General features: G+C 44.6%; 1 protein-coding gene across 1 annotated transcript in view; it reads left to right on the top strand.

Moving 5' to 3' along the window:
• The window catches only part of HDAC6 (histone deacetylase 6), a 1945770-nt gene that overhangs the window by 1016387 nt on the left and 910580 nt on the right, over positions 1-18803 (top strand). Inside the window, exons 16-17 of the mRNA XM_069647471.1 lie at positions 16747-16814; positions 17193-17373. Coding sequence (XP_069503572.1) covers positions 16747-16814; positions 17193-17373 — 249 coding nt within the window. The remainder of the gene's footprint in view (positions 1-16746; positions 16815-17192; positions 17374-18803) is intronic.

Genomic DNA, 18803 nt, shown 5'->3' with positions numbered 1-18803 from the left:
ATACAGCCAATATTCTCACTTTATTTAAGCATACATCGGATTTCATACCAAAGTCCCTTTTATTTAGATCAGATGCATGAGTGACTTCTCAAACTTGTATTGATATTTGTATTTATTTCCTAAAGCGCTTTACCACAAAATAGTACAGTTAAATGATGAAATGCAAATATAATTTTAAAATATATCAAGAGTATGACAAAGGAGACACCAGATAAATATTAAGACGAGAGGGGAATAGAGAGAGGGATAGGAGAGGCTCTAATGAACATGGGCAAAGCATTTCAATGCTCGGGTGAAAGTAGTGGAAAGAAATAAAATCTGTATTGAGTACAAGGAGGTTTCGGGGGTACATGGAGAAAATGGGTTTCTGAATGTAAATTGCAAGATGGCATGTAAATAGAGACTAAAGGGGATATGTAAGGATGGGACAGGCAGTTTTTCGCAGAGAACTGGATTGAACAAAATCCAGGAAATGGAAAGAAGCAGGGAAGAAATTGAAGTATGATGCAAAAGACAAAAGAGAATACAAATAGTTGAATTAAAGCTAGAGCATAGAGCAGGTGATAGTCAAGAGGACCAGCTAGCAGAGCAATAATCAAGACTGGAAAGAACAAGAGCCGGGATTAGTAGTTTAGTAGCATGAATGGAAAGAGCAATCTTTTCAAGTATATTGTAAAGTTGATAGTGATGTGAACTGTACATATTACAAATATGAGAGAAAGAGAAGAGTTGAAAAGATAACACCCAGATTAGGGGGATACGGGGGGGAGGAAGAACAGAAGGAGGAAATGCAGGGATGGGAAAAAGTGTGGTGGGACTAGTTGAAGCAGAAAACAAAATCTTAGTTTTTGTGTCCTTGAGATGAAGAATGTGAAAGTGCATCCAAGATTGCATGTCCAACAGATATTCAGTGAGAGTAGAATGAAGAGAGTCAGAGAACGACCAAAGATGCAAAGATCAGGGAAGTGTTGTCAAAGAAGTGACAGGATAGACGAAAAGAAGCAACAATAGAGGAAAAGGGGAGTGATATGCAATCAAAAGAGAAGAGGGTGAAAAACAGATCCATGAGGAACACCATAATATAAAGCAAAGTAGGAAGACTGCTTTCCAGCCTAGGAGGAGAAAAGGTTTGGTCAGATATGTAAGATTGAAACTACTGCCATATAGAACCAGAAAAACACAGAGGAAAAGGTAGAAAGAAGAGTAAGGTGATCACCTGTGTTGAAAGCAACTGAATGATCAAGTAGACTTAGAATTTAAGATAGCTTAGAGGGATGAGCCGAGAGGAGTGAGTTAGTAACACAAAGAAGAGCTGCTTCAGCAGAATGAAAAGGATGAAAACCAGACCGATATGGCGAAGAAGAGAATGCAGATCGAGGTAAGTCACAAATTGATTGTAAGCTATTTGTTCAAGTATTTTATAGCAAAGGAAGAAGTGAAATTGAATGGTAATTAGCAGAAAGAGAAGGATAAAGAGAGGGCATTTCTGGAGCAGGAAGAATGACTGCTTGTTCAAAGTCTGTTAGAAAAATAGGGGTAGACAGCGAGGTATTCAAGAAAATGTCAGAAATTAAAGTAGTTGAGGAAAAACATGAGAGGCTGCTACAGGATCAAGTGGTGAAGCAGAAGGGTGAGCAAAACCAGTCTCTGATTCATAGAGAGAGTGAAACGGATTAAAGTGGCTAGATAGAATCCAGTAGACTGCAGGGAAAAAAGAGGCGATTGCAGGGAAAAAAGAGGCAGAAGAGAGTAGCTGGAGAACCCTATTAGAGAAGCAGTTGGCAAAATCGGCATGCAAAAGAGTACATGAAGAAGAGCCAGGTGGTGATAGACACAATACTCTTGATTTGGTACAGGCGGGGGATGTGGAGAAAAGGATAGGATGAGGTCTGAAAAGTACTGTTTGGCAGCTAAAAGAGAAGAGTCGTAAGAGGAATGTAGGGAAGAAAGTGAATTAATGTCTATAGAAAAGTGATTCTTTTTCAAACGCTCTTCTGCATGCTGAAGGAAGGTTTGCAGTGTAAGAAGCTCTAATGTACGGGTGAAGGTGGTTTACAAGAGGGATGAAATGATTGAGCAGAATAGTGAAACCCTAGAGTAGAAAGAAGACCAGAATGAAGAAGGGACAAAGCAGAATCTGCTAAAAGAAAAGGGAATCCCAGAAGAGAAGATATGTTATTAGAAAGTGAGAAATCAAATCTAGGAATGTTGAAAGACCTAAGGTTACGACAAGTCAAACTAGAAGGGGAATGACTGTCTTAACGGTGTTGGGAAGGGGGCGACCCTGTCCCACCCCCCCAAAAGCTTTAGAGTAAGGCAAGATGCATTGAAAGCACTATGATGTGCAGGGGGGACGGTGGTAGGACCCCACCCCAATATAATCAACCCACATAGTGCAGAGGAGGGCGCGAGCAAGACTGCGATTTTGCGTAGATGTTAGTAAACATAGTAAGGAGACGAGGCCTCTGCGGCGAATGCACAATTTCATCCATTAGGCCCTAATTGCGAGACGAGGGAAACTTCCAGCCATGCCTGAGCTCCCATGAGGATAACCCACACCCCCAACCACCATAAAGCTAATTAATTGTTCTAACACTGTTGCAAAGATATTTTTCTTTTTTTTTATTTGTATTTTATTTGGCCTTTACAAGCCTTTAAAATAGAAAGAAAACAGTCAAATTTCATCACATCAATTACGTACTGTATACTTCCCATCAATCTAATGAAGATCCTGCAACCGCCCCAAAAACCCTTGTGCGAGGATAGTCCATGGTTTCGAGACACTTTTCAATCTCGTCTAAGAACAACGTTAGGGCAATTGTCTGTTTTTTGTTCTCTCCGATATACATCAGGTGCCACTACTCTTCAGCGTTTCTCGTTGACAATTCTGCCATCAAGAGACCAAGACATTTTGTTTTTTGTGATCGGAGTAGGGGGCAAAATAAGACGAGATGTTTAGTCGTTTCTTCGTAGAGTTCACAGAGCCTACAGTTAATTCGTCTTATCCATGCCAACCCAGTTCTTGGTTCTCTCTTTGGTCTTTAGCAGATTTAAGTTAAAGCACATATATGTAGATCTTCTCTTATTGTCAGGAAAGAGAGCTACATAGTTTTCAAGTTTGTTGTACGCTCTAGCTTTGCCAGGCGCATCTTTCATTAGTTTAGTGGTGCTTCTTTCTTCACCAGTTGAGATCCAATCTAGTCTCCAGATGTTTTTCTTCGCTAAGTCTGGGTTATCCCGGAGCATTATAAGGTCTGTTCCGTACATTGTCAGCAGCTCCTCACATCTTGTGCTCCATAAAGATAGTATGCACTCCAGGTTTCCACTGCTGGGATTATTCAGAATTTTTAATTGCGGCGTAACGTTTGTCAGGATGGTTTCCCTGTATAACGCAAGGGTGTTCCAACAGATACGGGCTTTGATGGAGATTAACCCTGGCTCGTATCGTATACAAGCTGTTGGAATATTATTGGGTAAATGAAGAGTTTTCACCCAAAATATGTGTTCCAGGGTTGACCAAAGTTTTTCCGGGCATCCAAAGGCGTTTTCCGCTCCATAGGTTAGCGCTGGAACCACTTTTTGTTGATAGAAAGTTATCACCGACATTAGTGAGAACTACCCATATTTTCTGTTCAGAATCGAGGCCTGGCTGGCAAATTGGCTACATTTTATTTTAGCAGTCTCCGTCCAGTGCCCATCATTTATATTTGCGCCAATCTGCATCCCAAGATACCTAGTGGTTCCTGCAGTGCTTAGAGATTCTTTTCCTAGGTGCCACTTAAATGTTTTATTGTTTCCATGCCCGCCTGTGTGCAGGTTCTAATATTTCACTCTTTGCGTTATTGATGACCAAACCGTTACTTTCCACATAGCATTTTACTGCGTTCATATTTCGCTGGAGACCGATCGGTGTTGAATCTAACAGAATCGGGTCATCCGCATATAGCATTCAATTTAGTGCAGACCCATGGATTTTTGGCGAGACTGATCGAGGCTTGTCAATTGCACTGCCTATGTTTGACAGGAACAAATTGAAGATTATTGCTGCCAGTGGGCATCCCTGCTTCACGCCGCAGTACGTGTTAATATCTTACGTTAAAGCTCCACTCTGACCTAGTCGCACCTTGATGGTAGTAGCAGTGTGGAGTTCTTTAATTGCGGCTAGTAAGCTCTAAGGGCATCCCCACTTCGACATCTTAGTCCAGAGGAGGTCTCGATCACTGGAGTCGAAGGCATGAGAAAAGTCAATCAGAGCTATATAGACCTTTCTCCCTGATCTTATAGATTATGTTTTTAACAAGTTTAAGAGCAAGAGGTTCAGGCCACATCAAACTCCCTTTACAAAACCAGTCTGTCTTACGTCCATATGGCCACTGTCCGAAATCCAGACTGATAGTTTCTTTTGGAGCATTGAGGCGCAGACTTTTCCCAGCACATACAGGAGCGCTATGGGCCGGTAGTTTTTGGGCTCCAAATAATTTCCTTTTTTGAAAATGGGAACTATTATGGCTTTCCTCCATGACTTTGGAGTAATACACTGACTACAGATTCTATTGAAAAGCTCTTTGCACACCTCAGCCCATATTTCAGGGTTTTGTTTTAGGGTAAAGTTCGTCAGGCCATCGGGTCCAGGGGCCCTCGAGACGCTGGCATTGTTGATTGTCGACAAGACATCTTCCATGGTAAAATTGAGATTCCATCTTTCCAGTGTCAAAGTTGAAGGATACGTCCACTTTCCTTTTTTGCGGTAGAGCTGTGAGTAATGGGATGTCCACACTGTTTCAGGTACCATATTAGTCATCAGTGCTGATTGAGGGGCACCTTCGTTATTAAGAATTTTCCAGAACTCAGCCGAGTTTTTGTTTGCCATCTTTTTCATCATATGGTCTGCGTCATTTTGGAACATTAAGGCTTTGTGGGCTCTCAGCCAATTTTTATATTTTTGTTTAGTGATGCGCTTGCTTGCAAGTAGCTTGAGGTGTCCTTAGTGCGTAAAGCCTGCTTCTGTCTCATGACCTCCATATCAAATTTGTGTTTGTTGGCAAAGCCGAGATTTCTCGGCCCCTGCTTTTTCCCCACAAATTGTTGTAGCAGGTGGGCATATTCCACTCCAAGTTCTTCGTTAATATAGATGTTTTTGATCACAGAGACCTGCTCTGTTTGAAGTTTCAGCCTTATTCTGTTTGGCTCCACCAAGATCCGATGATTCCATAGTCTATGTTCAGTTTGCCTTGAGCCTGCCAGAGACAGAATCACCATCTTGTGATCATTTTGCACCATAGGCACTATAGGCAATGATGATGTCTTTGCTGAATTTTTTCGGATACGAAAAAGTAATTCAGAGTGGATTTTTGCTCTTTTCTCCGCCATGTTGAATTAGCCGGTATGTCACCAATGGTATTTCCATTTAACATTGCAAGGTTTCTTACATCCATCTTCAACATCCACCTTCCGGCCACACTGTTGTGTGTGTAAATGACTTCAGTATTTTTGTGGTTTACGGACAGACAGTTGGTATTTAAGTCTCCGCAAATTATGATGTTTGCTGTCTCATTGGCTAACAGTAGTTCATCGACTACTGTTGAGACTCTGAATACCATTGTGCCGGCTTGCAGGTGATTTCAATATAGATTGATGATGTGGAAGTGGTTGGCGTTGTCATTTAGCTTCTCAACTGTGGCGATCGTAGTTACCTGTATAAATGCCGAGTAATTTGGTAATTCGACAACCCGAAAAGATGTTTTTCTACCCGAAAGGAATGTGCCCTACTAGACCGCGATCATAGACCGGCGCCTGGTGTGCATGTTATCTCACAGTGGCCTAAGCCTGACCAGCCCCACCCCCAGGCGACCACACGTTGTAGCCCATATAACTGACTAAGCCCCAAGATCTTTGAATTTCATGGCACCAGGTGACCTTCGACCACTAACCCTAAAGTAATAAGTCCTGAATGTTCAAAGAGAATGGACATTGCACGTCTTTGAGCTACAATCATTTGATTTGTATTGCGAGGTGCAAAACGAGCGTGGAGAGCCAGATGGCGTGAAAGGGAGTGAGTGAAATCTGTTTGTGGACGTTAGAGTGCCCCAGAACCTCCTTTTGTGTCAGTCTTAAAGCAACCAGGTGCATAGTATAATGATGAAGCAGCATTGTGTTAGGAGTGTAGTTAATATTTTCTTTGACCTTCATCGGTGAGAACATGATCTCTGCAGCACCCACGTGATGGAAGATGGACTGACTGTGCTGGAACCAATGACCTGGCATCCCTTATGGAGCAGACGGACCTTGTATAGGCCCACACCAACCAGCCATGCAGGTTTTTACTGTATGTTATTGCATCATGATGACGATATGTCTCCTCTTAAGCCTCTGCTTCTACCCTTCTTCGGCAGAACATTCTTGGCAGCAAAGTTCTTTGCTGTTGCTCTCCTCTTTGGGTGAGATTAAAACTTGTTATCCTTACAAAATCGACTTGGCTCTTTCTTCCCTAGCGGATTCTATGCTGTCTGGTGTGAGCGTTCAGGGGCGTGCCTTCAATTGGTGACCCTGACGTGATCCCAGCGCCCCGTATTTGTGGAGGCTTCCAGGCCACTTCTCCAGAAGGGGCCGCACCCACCCACAGCGACCAGTCCCGAAAAAACATGTGTCGTTTAGCAGGAGCCATTTTAAGAGAAGTCCTCTCTGCTCTTTGAATCAGGGCACAGCTCCGAGGAGAGTGCAGGCCGGTGTTGGAATCCTACGACGAGGCGTTTGGGTGAGCACGCACATGTGAGTAGACTCTTGTTAGCGATAACAAGTAGGAGACAGATGCATGGGAAAGTGTGAGGGGTGTGGACAAGTAGAGAGCGAGGTAGTTGCTGTGACGTGGGTGGGGTTTGTGTTATTTCTTTTTGGTGTTTTTATTGTAAAGAAATGATTTTGGTAAGGCGGGGAGCCCCTCCTCAGAAGAGGAGGGACGGTGGTACCACAATAAAATATATTATTTAAAGGAGGAATACCCAAATAAAGGTAGTCTCATATAAGTAGTAGGCCTGGAACAAGTAGTGGTTGTTATTTTAGCTTGTTATTTTAGTTAGTTGTATTCGTGTTTTATTAGATGAAGAACATGCACTAGGAGGGGCATTAAGTGTGTGTGTGGCGGTGTGGCATTGGATGGTTGTGTGAAATAGTGTGTGCGCGTGGGGCAGGGGACAAAAAAGGGTGGTGGTTGATTTTCCTTTTTTTGGTACGAGCAGCGTGCACAGCACGTTAGCAGGGCTTTGCGGGGGTCAGTAAAACAGACGCCACCAGCATGGGGGAGAAACACCAATAGAGTATATGTACAAGGCCATCCCACTGTATCGTGACAGGTTGGAGAAATACCATAAGCAGTGGATCACAGAGATGGGAGGAGGTGGGATGCAAGTACAAGGGGAAACAGCTACAGAAGAGAAAATAAATGTTAGACCTGTGGCGAATGTTTGACACAGAGGACCAAGGGGACGGAGCAGGGGCACAGATAAAGAAAGATGGAAAGTGCAAGAGGGGAGAAGGAGAAGGTGGGGCGCCAGCGGAGCGCATGGATTATATCACAAATCCAACCTGTGTGCCCACCATAATAGGGACCCCTTCAGCATCAGTAACACCACAGGCTAGCGCTCCCCTAACCCCATATGCACATCTGCCTGAAGTATCGGCATCCGCGGGTGTCGGGTCGAGAGGGTTCAAAGAAAGGTTGATAGAGTTGCTAGCAGAGCTGAACAAGATGCAGGCATCCTCAAGAGAAGCAAGGGATGTAAGGATGTCAGAACAAGGATCAGGAGAATGGAAATCAGGGGACTTCTTGCTCAGGATGGATAATGAAGGAATAAGAAGTGTATGTGTTGAGAAGGAAGAAAGAAAGCGTGAGGGGATACTCTTGGGACAGGAGAATACAGTTTTGGGAAACGATGTGAGGGAGGACGTCAATGGCACGTTTGATGAGGGACAGGGTGAAGAAGGAGGAAGGGGTGAAGAGGCAGCTAAAAGTACCTCCCCACCCCCTGTAGAAGGATTGTGGGTGGGGGGGCAGGTTGAGGAATAGGGTCGGCCGGATGGCGTCCTTAAAGAGAAGGGGAATTATGGAGAAGGGTTTGGGAAGCGGCACAAAGATGCTGATGCCCTTCATACATAAGGGGGCAAGGAGGACACTGTATGTGCCCTGGCTCCAGATGGATAAAAACAACTTGATTAAGGCTCTCCCACAGCTCACAGCAGGGGTGAGTAAGTGGATATATGAATTTGAAAAGCAAACGGCGGAGGTGCCTCTGGCAGTGGGTGATATCAAGAGCTTGATGGTCGCTATAATTGGGGACCAGGTCGGGAATATGTGGGCGAAAGCATGGGTATCCGGGAATAATCCTGGGGGACCATGCACACGATGGAGCGTTGTTCCACAGAATTAGAGCCCAGGTGTGGGAGGCGCTACGAAGGGCTTTTCCAGATACCCCTGTTTTTCAGTCCCTGATGCATTTTACAATGGGCGATGATGAGGACCCAGCTAAATTCATTCTTAAATTAGAAGAGAAGTGGAGAGCTGAAACGGCAGGACCATGGGATCATTCAATGCCATTTTCCATTTTATTGTAAGAAGAGGCTTGCCAAAGGAGGTGCAGGAGGCGTTAGGTGAGATTGTGCGTATCGAACCAAAGGGGTGGCCGGAGATACAGAGTATTATTGTGCACCATTGTAAAAGAATCAAGGAGTGGGATAGGGAAACACACCCAAAGGCGTGAAACGAAGAAAGCAAAATTGGTAGAAAAGAAATTGGCAAAAGTTGTCCCAGGCGCCAGTGTCGACACCAGTGGAGGTGACCAAGAGCACCACAATTTCTGTGCTCTGGGCTGAAGGAGGACAATGACAGTGGGACAGGGGGCAACAGTACCCCGGCCCACAGTAGCAGCCAGGAGGAACGCAGTGAGGAAGAGGGGTTTCTGAGGAGCAAGAGGGGGGATTTGGACTCAGAGGGGTGGGTTTAAACCATCACAATGTTGGAATTGTTTGAGGTGGGGGCATTTTGCAAGGGCATGCAGGAGCAAGTAGGCAATGGGGTATAATGACAGGTCACAGTAGCATGGCCAAGGGCCTCAAGGGCTAGGATATCCGCAGCAGGGTCAAGGGTATCGGAATCAAGGGCATCTACAGGGGCAACCTCAAACGTATAACCAGCAGCCTCAAGCATCTGACCTACAAATGCGGCACCTGCCACAGCAACAGCACGGTGGTGTTGCCCCGGTCAATAGGGTACCAAGTGAGACCACCACCCCTTTTCGAGGAGGAACAGTGATGGGGATAACCCCTTTTCTTTACCCGGAACAAATACATATCCTGATGAGGACAGCACACAGAGAGCACTCGCGTATCCGGTCTTGTCAACGATTATCCACCCTGAAGACGAACCCTTGGTGGGGGTGGAGATAGGACACACGCAGTTCATATTTATGGTGGACTCGGGTGCAACAAAGTCATGCATCATGGAGGGTAATTTCCCATTATCAAGCAAATCTCTTGACACGCAGGGATTATCTGGGGCTATTTTCATGGTTCCATACACTGAGGAGCTGGATGTAAAGGTGGGAGGGAAGGTGGTGCGGGCTCCCGTACTATATTCTGAAAGTTCCCCAGTTAATTTGCTGGGCAGGGACCTGCTCCGCTAATTAAACGATATCATTTACAGATCGCGTTAGTTTGCTCCGGGCCTGAGATATGCGCAATAAGGGCAATGCTGATAATACACACAATGACAAGGGAGGTGGTGGTTTGCAGGACTCCCGTGGATCCGGACATGTTCATATATGGTATTACTCTGCTCGTGGAGGCGGTGTCTCAGATCGCTAAACTGTGTTGGTGAGTGCCCACAGATTTCATCTTTCGTCCAGTTGTATCGCCTGAGGTGGTGACAGGAACATTATTGTTGATAGACTCTCAGGGATTGTTGGTCTCTGACAAGAGGGTTGTTGTGCTCAGAATAGACAATGATGGGTGTGAGTGGCGCACAGTTCTAGGTATAGATCCAACAGTGTAGTTAAAGGAAGTGACGGATGAAGAGCTCTTTGAGAACAATGATAAAAAAGTGTCGATCATATTAGAGATTTGTTTGCCGTGCGACATAATGGTACAGTACCAAAGTTTGCAGTGTCCACTGATGGCAGTACTAACTCCACCTCTATTTCTTAACAAGGACTACACGTGCTGCCGCATTTGTGAAATCCACACAATGTGGGACTACTGAAAGACGTGAACCCTGTGTGTATAAAACTGAAGCCAGGCGTGGTGCTACCCAGGTTAAAACAATATCTGTTATGAAGGGAGACGGAGGAGGGTATTTGAAATACACTACAGGCCCTACTGGGTCAGGGGATCATCGTGCCGTCCACGTCTCCTTGTAACACGGCGATATACCCTGTCAAGAAACCAACAGGGGGCACTTGGAGACTGATTCAGGCCTTACACCCCCTCAGTGATGTGGTACAGAAAAAATGTCCAGTTGTTCCTAATCCTGTGACAGTTCTATGCAGTATCCCCAAAGAAGTCACATACGTCACTGTAGTGGACTTGGAAAATGCATTCTTCTCGAGTCAACTTCATCAAGGTACCTCACGGTATTTACACAGGGCCAAATGTGTTTCGAACATACTGGTCTACCACAGCTGTACTGTGAGAGCCCGAGCATCTACAACAGAATACTGCACACTGATTTAGGGAACATTCAGGTACCCAGCATGATTATCCAGTACATGGACGATCTTCTAGTGTGTAGTGACGGTGAGCAGCACTGTCGACGGGATTCCATTATACTCCTACAATTGCTGGGCCATCAGGGGTACAAGGACGACATGGCTAAGTTGCAATACTGCCAACAGGAGGTGCTCTATCTCGGGCAGTTCATATCAGCGAATGGTTAATGAATACTATCAGATAGGACAGTGTCAGTGCGCGCCACCCCCAGACCCGCATCAGTTAAAGAAATGCAGACATTTTTGAGTCTGTGCAACTACTGTAGGGCATGGATTACGCGGCATACACAAGACCACTTCTGCAGGCCCTTAAGGAAGCACAAAAAGCAAAGGCTCATATGCTACAGTGGACTGCATATATTATCAAACAGTTTGAGGATCTAAAAGAAGTTATTAGTTCAGCAGCCGTACTGGCCACCCCAGACGACACACAGGAATTTTACTTGTTCTGACATTCAGATGGCCAGCTCATGACTGCAGTATTGACACAGAAGGGCACTATGGGCCATATGCCATTGTCTTATTACAGCAACACACTGGATTCAGTGATGCAAGGACAGTTTGCGTGCGAACAAGCATTAGCAGTTGCTGAATTTGCAATAGAAATAAGTTCTACTATTGTAATGGGGTGCTCAGTTACGTTGTTTGTGGAACACTATCGATTTGCCTTCCTGAAAGGTCAAAATCCACCCTGACTACACAAAGATCTTCGTCATATGAGATTATTTCAAAGCCCGATATTCATGTGGTTAGATGCAAAACAGTGTATTCTGCCATCTTCTTAACAGATATGCCCACTGCCAAAGATCTAACGCTGCACGACTGCACCACAAACGAGGGGGAGGAGGATGACATCCTCAAAGCGAAAGATTGTGCATTGACTGAGGGTGAGGTACTGTTCATTGATGGGTCATGGCAGCAGTGGTCCGACTTGAAGAAGGGGAGTACGCGACTGTGGTTATGAAAAGATTGCCCTTGCATTATTCTGCATAGGCAGCAGAACTCGTAGTGCTCATCAAAGCATTTAGAGCATCCCAAAGGTGCCATGTTACAATATATTCAGACTCAGCGTATGTCACAACAACTGTTCACACCAGTCTATCCCGCTGGAAGAGGAGGGTGTTTCGGAGAGCGGATGCTTCTCCAGTGTAGCATGCGGCACTGCTAGAAACACTAATAGAACACTTATAGAAGCATTATCCCAGCCATCTTTTGTGACGGTCGTCAAGTGCGCCACCCACACTAACGAGACAGATGAAATATCAATGAGGAATGAAGCCGCCAGTGTGGCTGCCAAAATGGTGGCATATCTACCAAATAAAATGCCTTCTGAGTACATCGTGACCACTCCACCAGCAATCAAACATCCAACACCTTACACAGCATTGCCTACATCCCAGATTATAGAGTTACAGGGAAGGGCACCAGAAAGGGAGAATGAATTGTGGCTACGAAAGGGATGCAAGCAACCCCCAACAGATCTGTTTGGAGACAAGAGCGCTCCGGGAAGACGGTAATGCCACAGGAGCTGCTAGCAGTAGCATTTGAACAGTTACTCTACCCATCCCACCATTCAAAGCAGCACATCGCAGCAGATATACAGGAGGACTGGTTCATACCAAACATTCAGGAGAGCATCACAGAAATGGTTGTACATTGCACATGTCAAAGTTTCAGTACAGGGATGACACTGCGGATGTTATGGGGCACATTGCCCCACCCTACTGGGCCGTTACGTGAATTACACATAGATTACACCGACATGGGTGAGCGTTGCAATGTCTCCAGGTATCTCATATTAGTGGTTTGCCCTTTCTCAAGGTGAGTGGAAGCAGGGCCTTACGCACATCCAGATGCCAAATGTGCTGCTAGATTTTTGGTACGCAAGGTTTTCCCTTGATGGGTTGTGTGCAAGGCATTTAAAGTCGGACAATGGCACACATTTCTTTTTCAATGCACTGTTTCAGCACGTCACAGCACTACTTGCCATTAATCACCGGATGTGTTCAATTTACCACCCACAGGCGAACAGCATTGTGGAGAGGATCAATGGGCTCCTTAATAGAACATTGTCCAAACTGTGTGCCACATTAAAGAAGAACTAGGTTCACTGTTTGCCCCTGGCCCTCTTTAGTTTATGCACACATGCCAGTAAAGACCACCATTTGTCACCTCACGAGGTGGTCACTGGTCGCCGTATAAACACCCCCATATCTCCTGTGAGAAGAGCTTCAGACGCACATAGGGCACCAGCGTTGTTAGGTGACCAGTTCAAAGATTATTTGACCATACTGCCCACACTAACGCGGGCAATTAAATGCGACTCCTGACGGATTGCACCTCCCAGAGTTGAGACTGCAGACTCACCGGATATAGCAAACACGGCGGCGACTGATCCTGAGTGCACGACCACACAACCGGTGCTGCCTGGTGACTTTGTGTACATTCACAATTTTATGCGTAGGTGGAACAACCCTCGGTTCCACGGGCCCTACAAGGTGGTGTTTTTTACTGTATGGTATTGCGTCATGATGACATGTTTCCTCTTGAGCCTCTGCTTGTACCCTTCTTCTGCAGAACGTTCTTAGCAACAGAGTTCTTTGCTGTTGCTCTCATCTTTGTGTGAGATTAAAACGTGTTATCCTTACAAGATCGGCTTGGCCTTTCTTCCCTAGCTGGTAATATTCTCTCTGGTGTGAGCGTTCAGGGGCGTGCCTTTAATGGGATAGCAGGAGAAAGGGAGAAGGAGAGTTAAAGATGGTCAGAGGAGTAGAATGGAATAGCAGTAACAGAAGAGTTAGAGGAAAGAGAAGATTAACCTCAGAGAGTAGTCAGCGGTATGGAAACGGGAGGAGAGAGGTGGTGGACAGGATGATAGAACTGCAGCAATGAAAGAAAAGGGGGAGGATGCATGAATCATTGAAAGATTGAATTCTTTTTGGCTTCTTTGTTGGGGATGGTTTCTTTATACAACAACCTCTTTCATAGACCCTTCATAAGCCTTTTAGGTCTCCACAAACATGCTTCAGCAGCTGATGATGGGGAAGCCCTATGCAGTCCTGTGATGCAGATCCTCATAGTGTGTGCCTCAAGTACTCTTTCCCCCCTGGCGTAGTTGCCTCATATGTGCCCTTTGTGAATTCCTTTTGGTTCTTGCTCTGAAGAGTAGGCCTCACTGTTAAGTGGAAGTTGTTAATGTTGCAGCCCCCTCTAACCATCAAAGATTTGTTGTGAAGATGATAATGAGCAAAGCTCTTTTTCAAACAACATTCCACAGGCGTTTTCTGAGGTACACAGCAGGGCCGTCTTCTAGAGGTCACTTTTAAGTCATTGTTTGGAATCCTGATACCAGAGGCCCCTTCAGGGCTTCCTACCAGGCAGTCCATATATTTAAATTAAAGCAAAGAATTGCATCTGTGTTTCGTTTTATTTCACTCATCATCTTATTTACTCTGTGTAACTGAAAACATGTGTCATTGGCTCGCCTTAACTGAGGTGTAAACCCTGTTCTCAGAGCAAAGAGATGGGGACTGTCCCCTTGAGACACCAGTTGGTTACCTTATGATAACGTACAAGGTCTACAAGCGGGATCCAGGCCATGAGTAAAAATCCCAACAGAGGGAAATAAACACAGAGCAGATGAAATAAGGTAGTTGAAGGTGTGATATGTAGTGAGAGTGGGTAATAGTGAGCCGTAGTTGTAGTGACAGTATTAGTGAATGGTAGAGAGAGAGAGAGAGGTAGTGGTATGAGGTGTGAAGTAGTAGCGGTGGAGAGGTAGTGGTATTAAGACTGAGGAGAAGTGGTAGATGTGTCGGTGGAGTAGGAGTTAGTGCACACAGGTAGTTGTAGTGGAGGACAAGTAGTGGCGAGAAGGTGATGTAGCAAAAGAGAAGGGTAACACTGCAGAGAGTAGTAAGGCTGTAGTTGGCGATAGTAGTAGCGAGTGGAGGAATAGAGAAAGGAAGAAGTGAAGGGTAGAAAGAAAGGAACATCGAAGGGTGGAAGTAGGAAGGGAGGGACAGAAGCGTGGTGGGGAATTAGAACATTGTGTGAACACCAGAGTAGAAGCGGGCCATATGAGACTGTGCATGCCTGTTGAGCAATTGACACCAATTGGAAGAGGGCACCGTCCCAAAACTTCCCTAGAACACTAAGCAGGGTAAGGTGAGGTACTTAGGGAGACAGTCAGCCGATGTGTGTGAGAGACACAGAGAGAGAGAGAGAGAGAGAGAGACAGAGACTGAGATTGAGATTGGCAGACAGACTCACAGACTCAAGTCTGGTTGGCCCTAAAAGTTTCCCACAGTTCCCACTATCCTACCAGTTTTATACAAATGAACACCCTTAACACATCATTGGAAGCTTCCAGAGTGATTATTTTTTTTAAATGTTATGTATTTATTGATTTTTCCATACAACATGCATCAATAAGGAAAAAGAGAAATATCTTCAGAGTGCCCAGAAGTGTGCAACAACCACAGAAAATGTATCGGTACAGATGGATTATTTGTGGCAACTTTGTCACATGTATCAATGTTCTAGTGCTCCAAATCCACCTTGTAGCACATGCCTATTAATCCCATGCACATTTGAATACATCTATATTTTCTACATCATAAATGCTACGTACCTAGCAGGACAGACATGTATTTACAAAACATTATTTTCAATGCTATTACAAAACATTATTTTCCCCGCTTCCTCTCTCCCTCTTGTCTGTTGCACTTGCCCCTCTTTCTTATCTTTAGCCTGCTCCTTTTCATTCAGCAGACTAAGAAATCAAAGCAAGCTCAGGATGTTAACTACTACCAGTGGTTCTGATCTGGCTGAAACAGATATGGTACTCTGACCTCTCACACCTGTCAACCACCCAATCCTTTGTGTCTGCAGAATCTGGCCTGTTTCAGCTGCAGAGTTGGATTTTGCATCCCTTCCCTCAATTAATGTGTATACTTGGTGCCCGAAGAGGTCGGTTTTAGACACTTGGGGTTGAAGGACGATAGCCTCATGTTCTTGTGACAAGCCAGGAAGTGGTCAGCAATACTTCATTATTGAAGCAAAGTGCTCAGGTTATGGCAAAATGGTGGCAACCACTGTTATACTCCTTAGACCAGATGGTGCTGGTTCCATGTGTTAATATCCCCGCAAAAATATCGCCATACAAAAATATCACCATAGTTTGTGGCGATATTAAGCCATGGAACCTGCAGGGGACACCCCCGCAACCCCCATATTATTTTAAAGGGAGCAGGGGACACCCCCGCAACCCCTGCTCCCAATAACCCCAAATATTATCCCCACTAAAAAATATTGCCTATGGACGTTCCCAACGACCATATATATGGCGATATTCTTTGTGGGAATAATAGTACCTGATACCATGGTGCTTCCAAGTCTCATCTGACTGCTGCAGGCATCTACATTGAGTTCCGTAGGTTCAATCTTGCTGCCACTCGTGCATATAGACATTTTGAGACCAAAATCTTCTCTCTGCAGAAGCCGTTAGTCGGCCATCTTGACAGTCTGCTGCAACTGTACTGTATGATGAGAAGCCTGGTGCGGGTGATATGGACTAGTTTCCATAGCTTTTTCCATACTTTGTAATATATGCACTGGTATCATTTTAGGCTATAGAAAATACAGGAGTCTGTGGGAAGGAACATATATACGGTAAGAACACAAATAACTTATGACTATAGTTGCCTAATATGCTGTCGGGTTGAGAACCTTCTTACCTAACAGTTATTGGAATAAAGTTTATAAAAGCAGATGTTACAGACAAGCAATGGTACAGACTGCTAAAAGGTGAAAGCAGAAGAGATGCTGAAGCAAGGACTTTTAAACTAACATCCTGGCTCACTGCCAGCCACCTTGAGCAAATGTCCTTGTTGAAATATTAATACTTGTGAATAATTGTTTTTTGTTTGTTTTCATTCCTACCTTTCCCTGGTCCATATTGTTTTTCTCCTCCTGCAAACCCTCCCCATAGTGCCTTGACATCCATTTCGGAAACCATTGGCTCCCATTACAAATACTGGAAGAACCTTCGACATTATGGTGAGGCCCTCTACTTAGTATTTATTTTGCGGGCTGGGGAATTCTCGGCTAAAGGGAGAGTTGAGCATGCATGCATGTGTTGACCTTTGTGAGTACCTACATACTTTCGTAGAGGAATGCTTAAGATACTTGTTGAGAACTGTAGCTTTTAACATGAGGAGTGCACACCTTTTTCATAAACCAAGTTTACAATTCTTTTTAATTTCACTGATAGACCATTCTAAGACCAGAATCTAAGAGTGCATAGTAATTTCTCTGTATATTAGCTCTTAGACTGTGCCGTCAGTGAACTTTTGAGGCTTGAAAGGCAGAAGTGCTTAATATTTGATTGTCGGAGTTGGTTGATTCCTTTCATTTCTCTAACCTTGTTTTTTCCAGGTGAAGTGGATGTTGCCCAGGAAGAAGCAGTGGAGCAGACCGGGGGAGACCAAGGCACACCTAAAGACTGGGATCTTATGCTCGATACGACCATGGCTGAAGTAATGCGAACACTCCCATCTGAGAGGACTGGCCTGGTGTATGATGAGAGAATGATGGAACATGCTAACTCCTGGGACAGGTATGGCAACTAGAAATGGAAGTTTATTCATTTTAGTGGGAGAAGTCTAGTTCTATTTTTTGTATTATTATGTTACAGCTTGACATTAGACAAAGTACAAAGCAACCTTTTCACAAAAAGAAAAGGACAGCACAATTGTTTTCAAGTGTATAAAAACATCAGGGATCCTGTATAAGAAACAGAGAACATGTATACATTTATACACTTAATTCAAGCTTTCAAGTGTCTCCTTTAAAAAGCTATACAATGCTAAAACGAGTGAAGTGTTGTTCCCCGTCAGTCCCCAGGTAACCCCCAAAGTAAAGTGTTCTACGCTCTGTTATGCTAGTAAAAAAGAGCATTAGATGTTTCAATGACTCAGTACAAGAAGATTTCCTACATAGTCGGCAAACTGAAGACCGCGTACGATTACCAGCCCATTCATCAATACAGTCCAAAGTGGTTAGATCTTTGTTTGTTTATAATGCGCACCAGACCCGAGGGTATTAGGGCGCAACAGTTACAAGAATTTGCAAAGCTTAGTTACATACAGTCATAGGGCGAAGTACATTATTTACAACAGCGGGGTACACAGATATATACAGTGCTAACCGGAATTTCTGTTCTGTTTGAACCGCAAGTATAGGCTTCGTGCTCTTGCCGATGGAAACAGGGAGATGTATTTAGACATGTTGCGCTTGCATATTCCCTATAAGATGGGTAGGCCCACATCTTTTGTATTGTGCAAGTCCAGTCTGCCATGAACATCTTCTTTTTTGTCATGGCCAGCCTCCTCATATGAGTTAATTTTCCCAACAGAGTAATCATGGAGGTTTTGAATAGAATCAATGAGGCAACCGTCTCATACTGACAGATAATCCCCCAGTCCTCATCCAGTGAGTGCGTGGGGGGCCCAATGATCTTAGCATAGCAAGTCGGTTGCCTCCACAGATACCTTGTCCTAAATGAAATCAGACACAACTCATGTTGGATGATTGCATTGCATACCCCTTGCAGCAAACTCAAGGTCTTCTTCCAAATCATACCCTGTATGTAGTCGAGGATATCTCACTTCTAGTAGTAAGTAGCCCAGCCCGTATAGGACTATAGGTTCCACCTTGGCTAAGTAATACTTTATTAAAGGCCAAAAAGAGAGAATCTGCAGAGTCAACTGTAGACACTCTTTAATTGCGAGACCAGCAGTTTCGACCTTAGCCTTCAGCTCTTCCCTAGTATCCGACATAGAACATGTGTTTGTTAAATTATAACCCAAGCAACAGATTGTCAAGTCTATCTCAAGTCTTTGATCTCCAGCAGTCCAACATGTGGTCTTTGGTTTGGACCCATTGGAGAAGATCACCACCTTAGACTTGGATTCATTTACGAATAAGTTGTTTTTAAATGCATAGGAGGAGAAGAGGTCTAACAGGTGTCCGATCAAAGAAGACCAG

The sequence above is a fragment of the Ambystoma mexicanum genome, chromosome 2q (genome assembly GCF_040938575.1).
Source record: "Ambystoma mexicanum isolate Mex_15411 chromosome 2q, UKY_AmexF1_1, whole genome shotgun sequence".
In the NCBI taxonomy this organism is placed as follows: domain Eukaryota; kingdom Metazoa; phylum Chordata; class Amphibia; order Caudata; family Ambystomatidae; genus Ambystoma; species Ambystoma mexicanum.
This window is presented reverse-complemented; position numbering and strand designations above follow the sequence as displayed.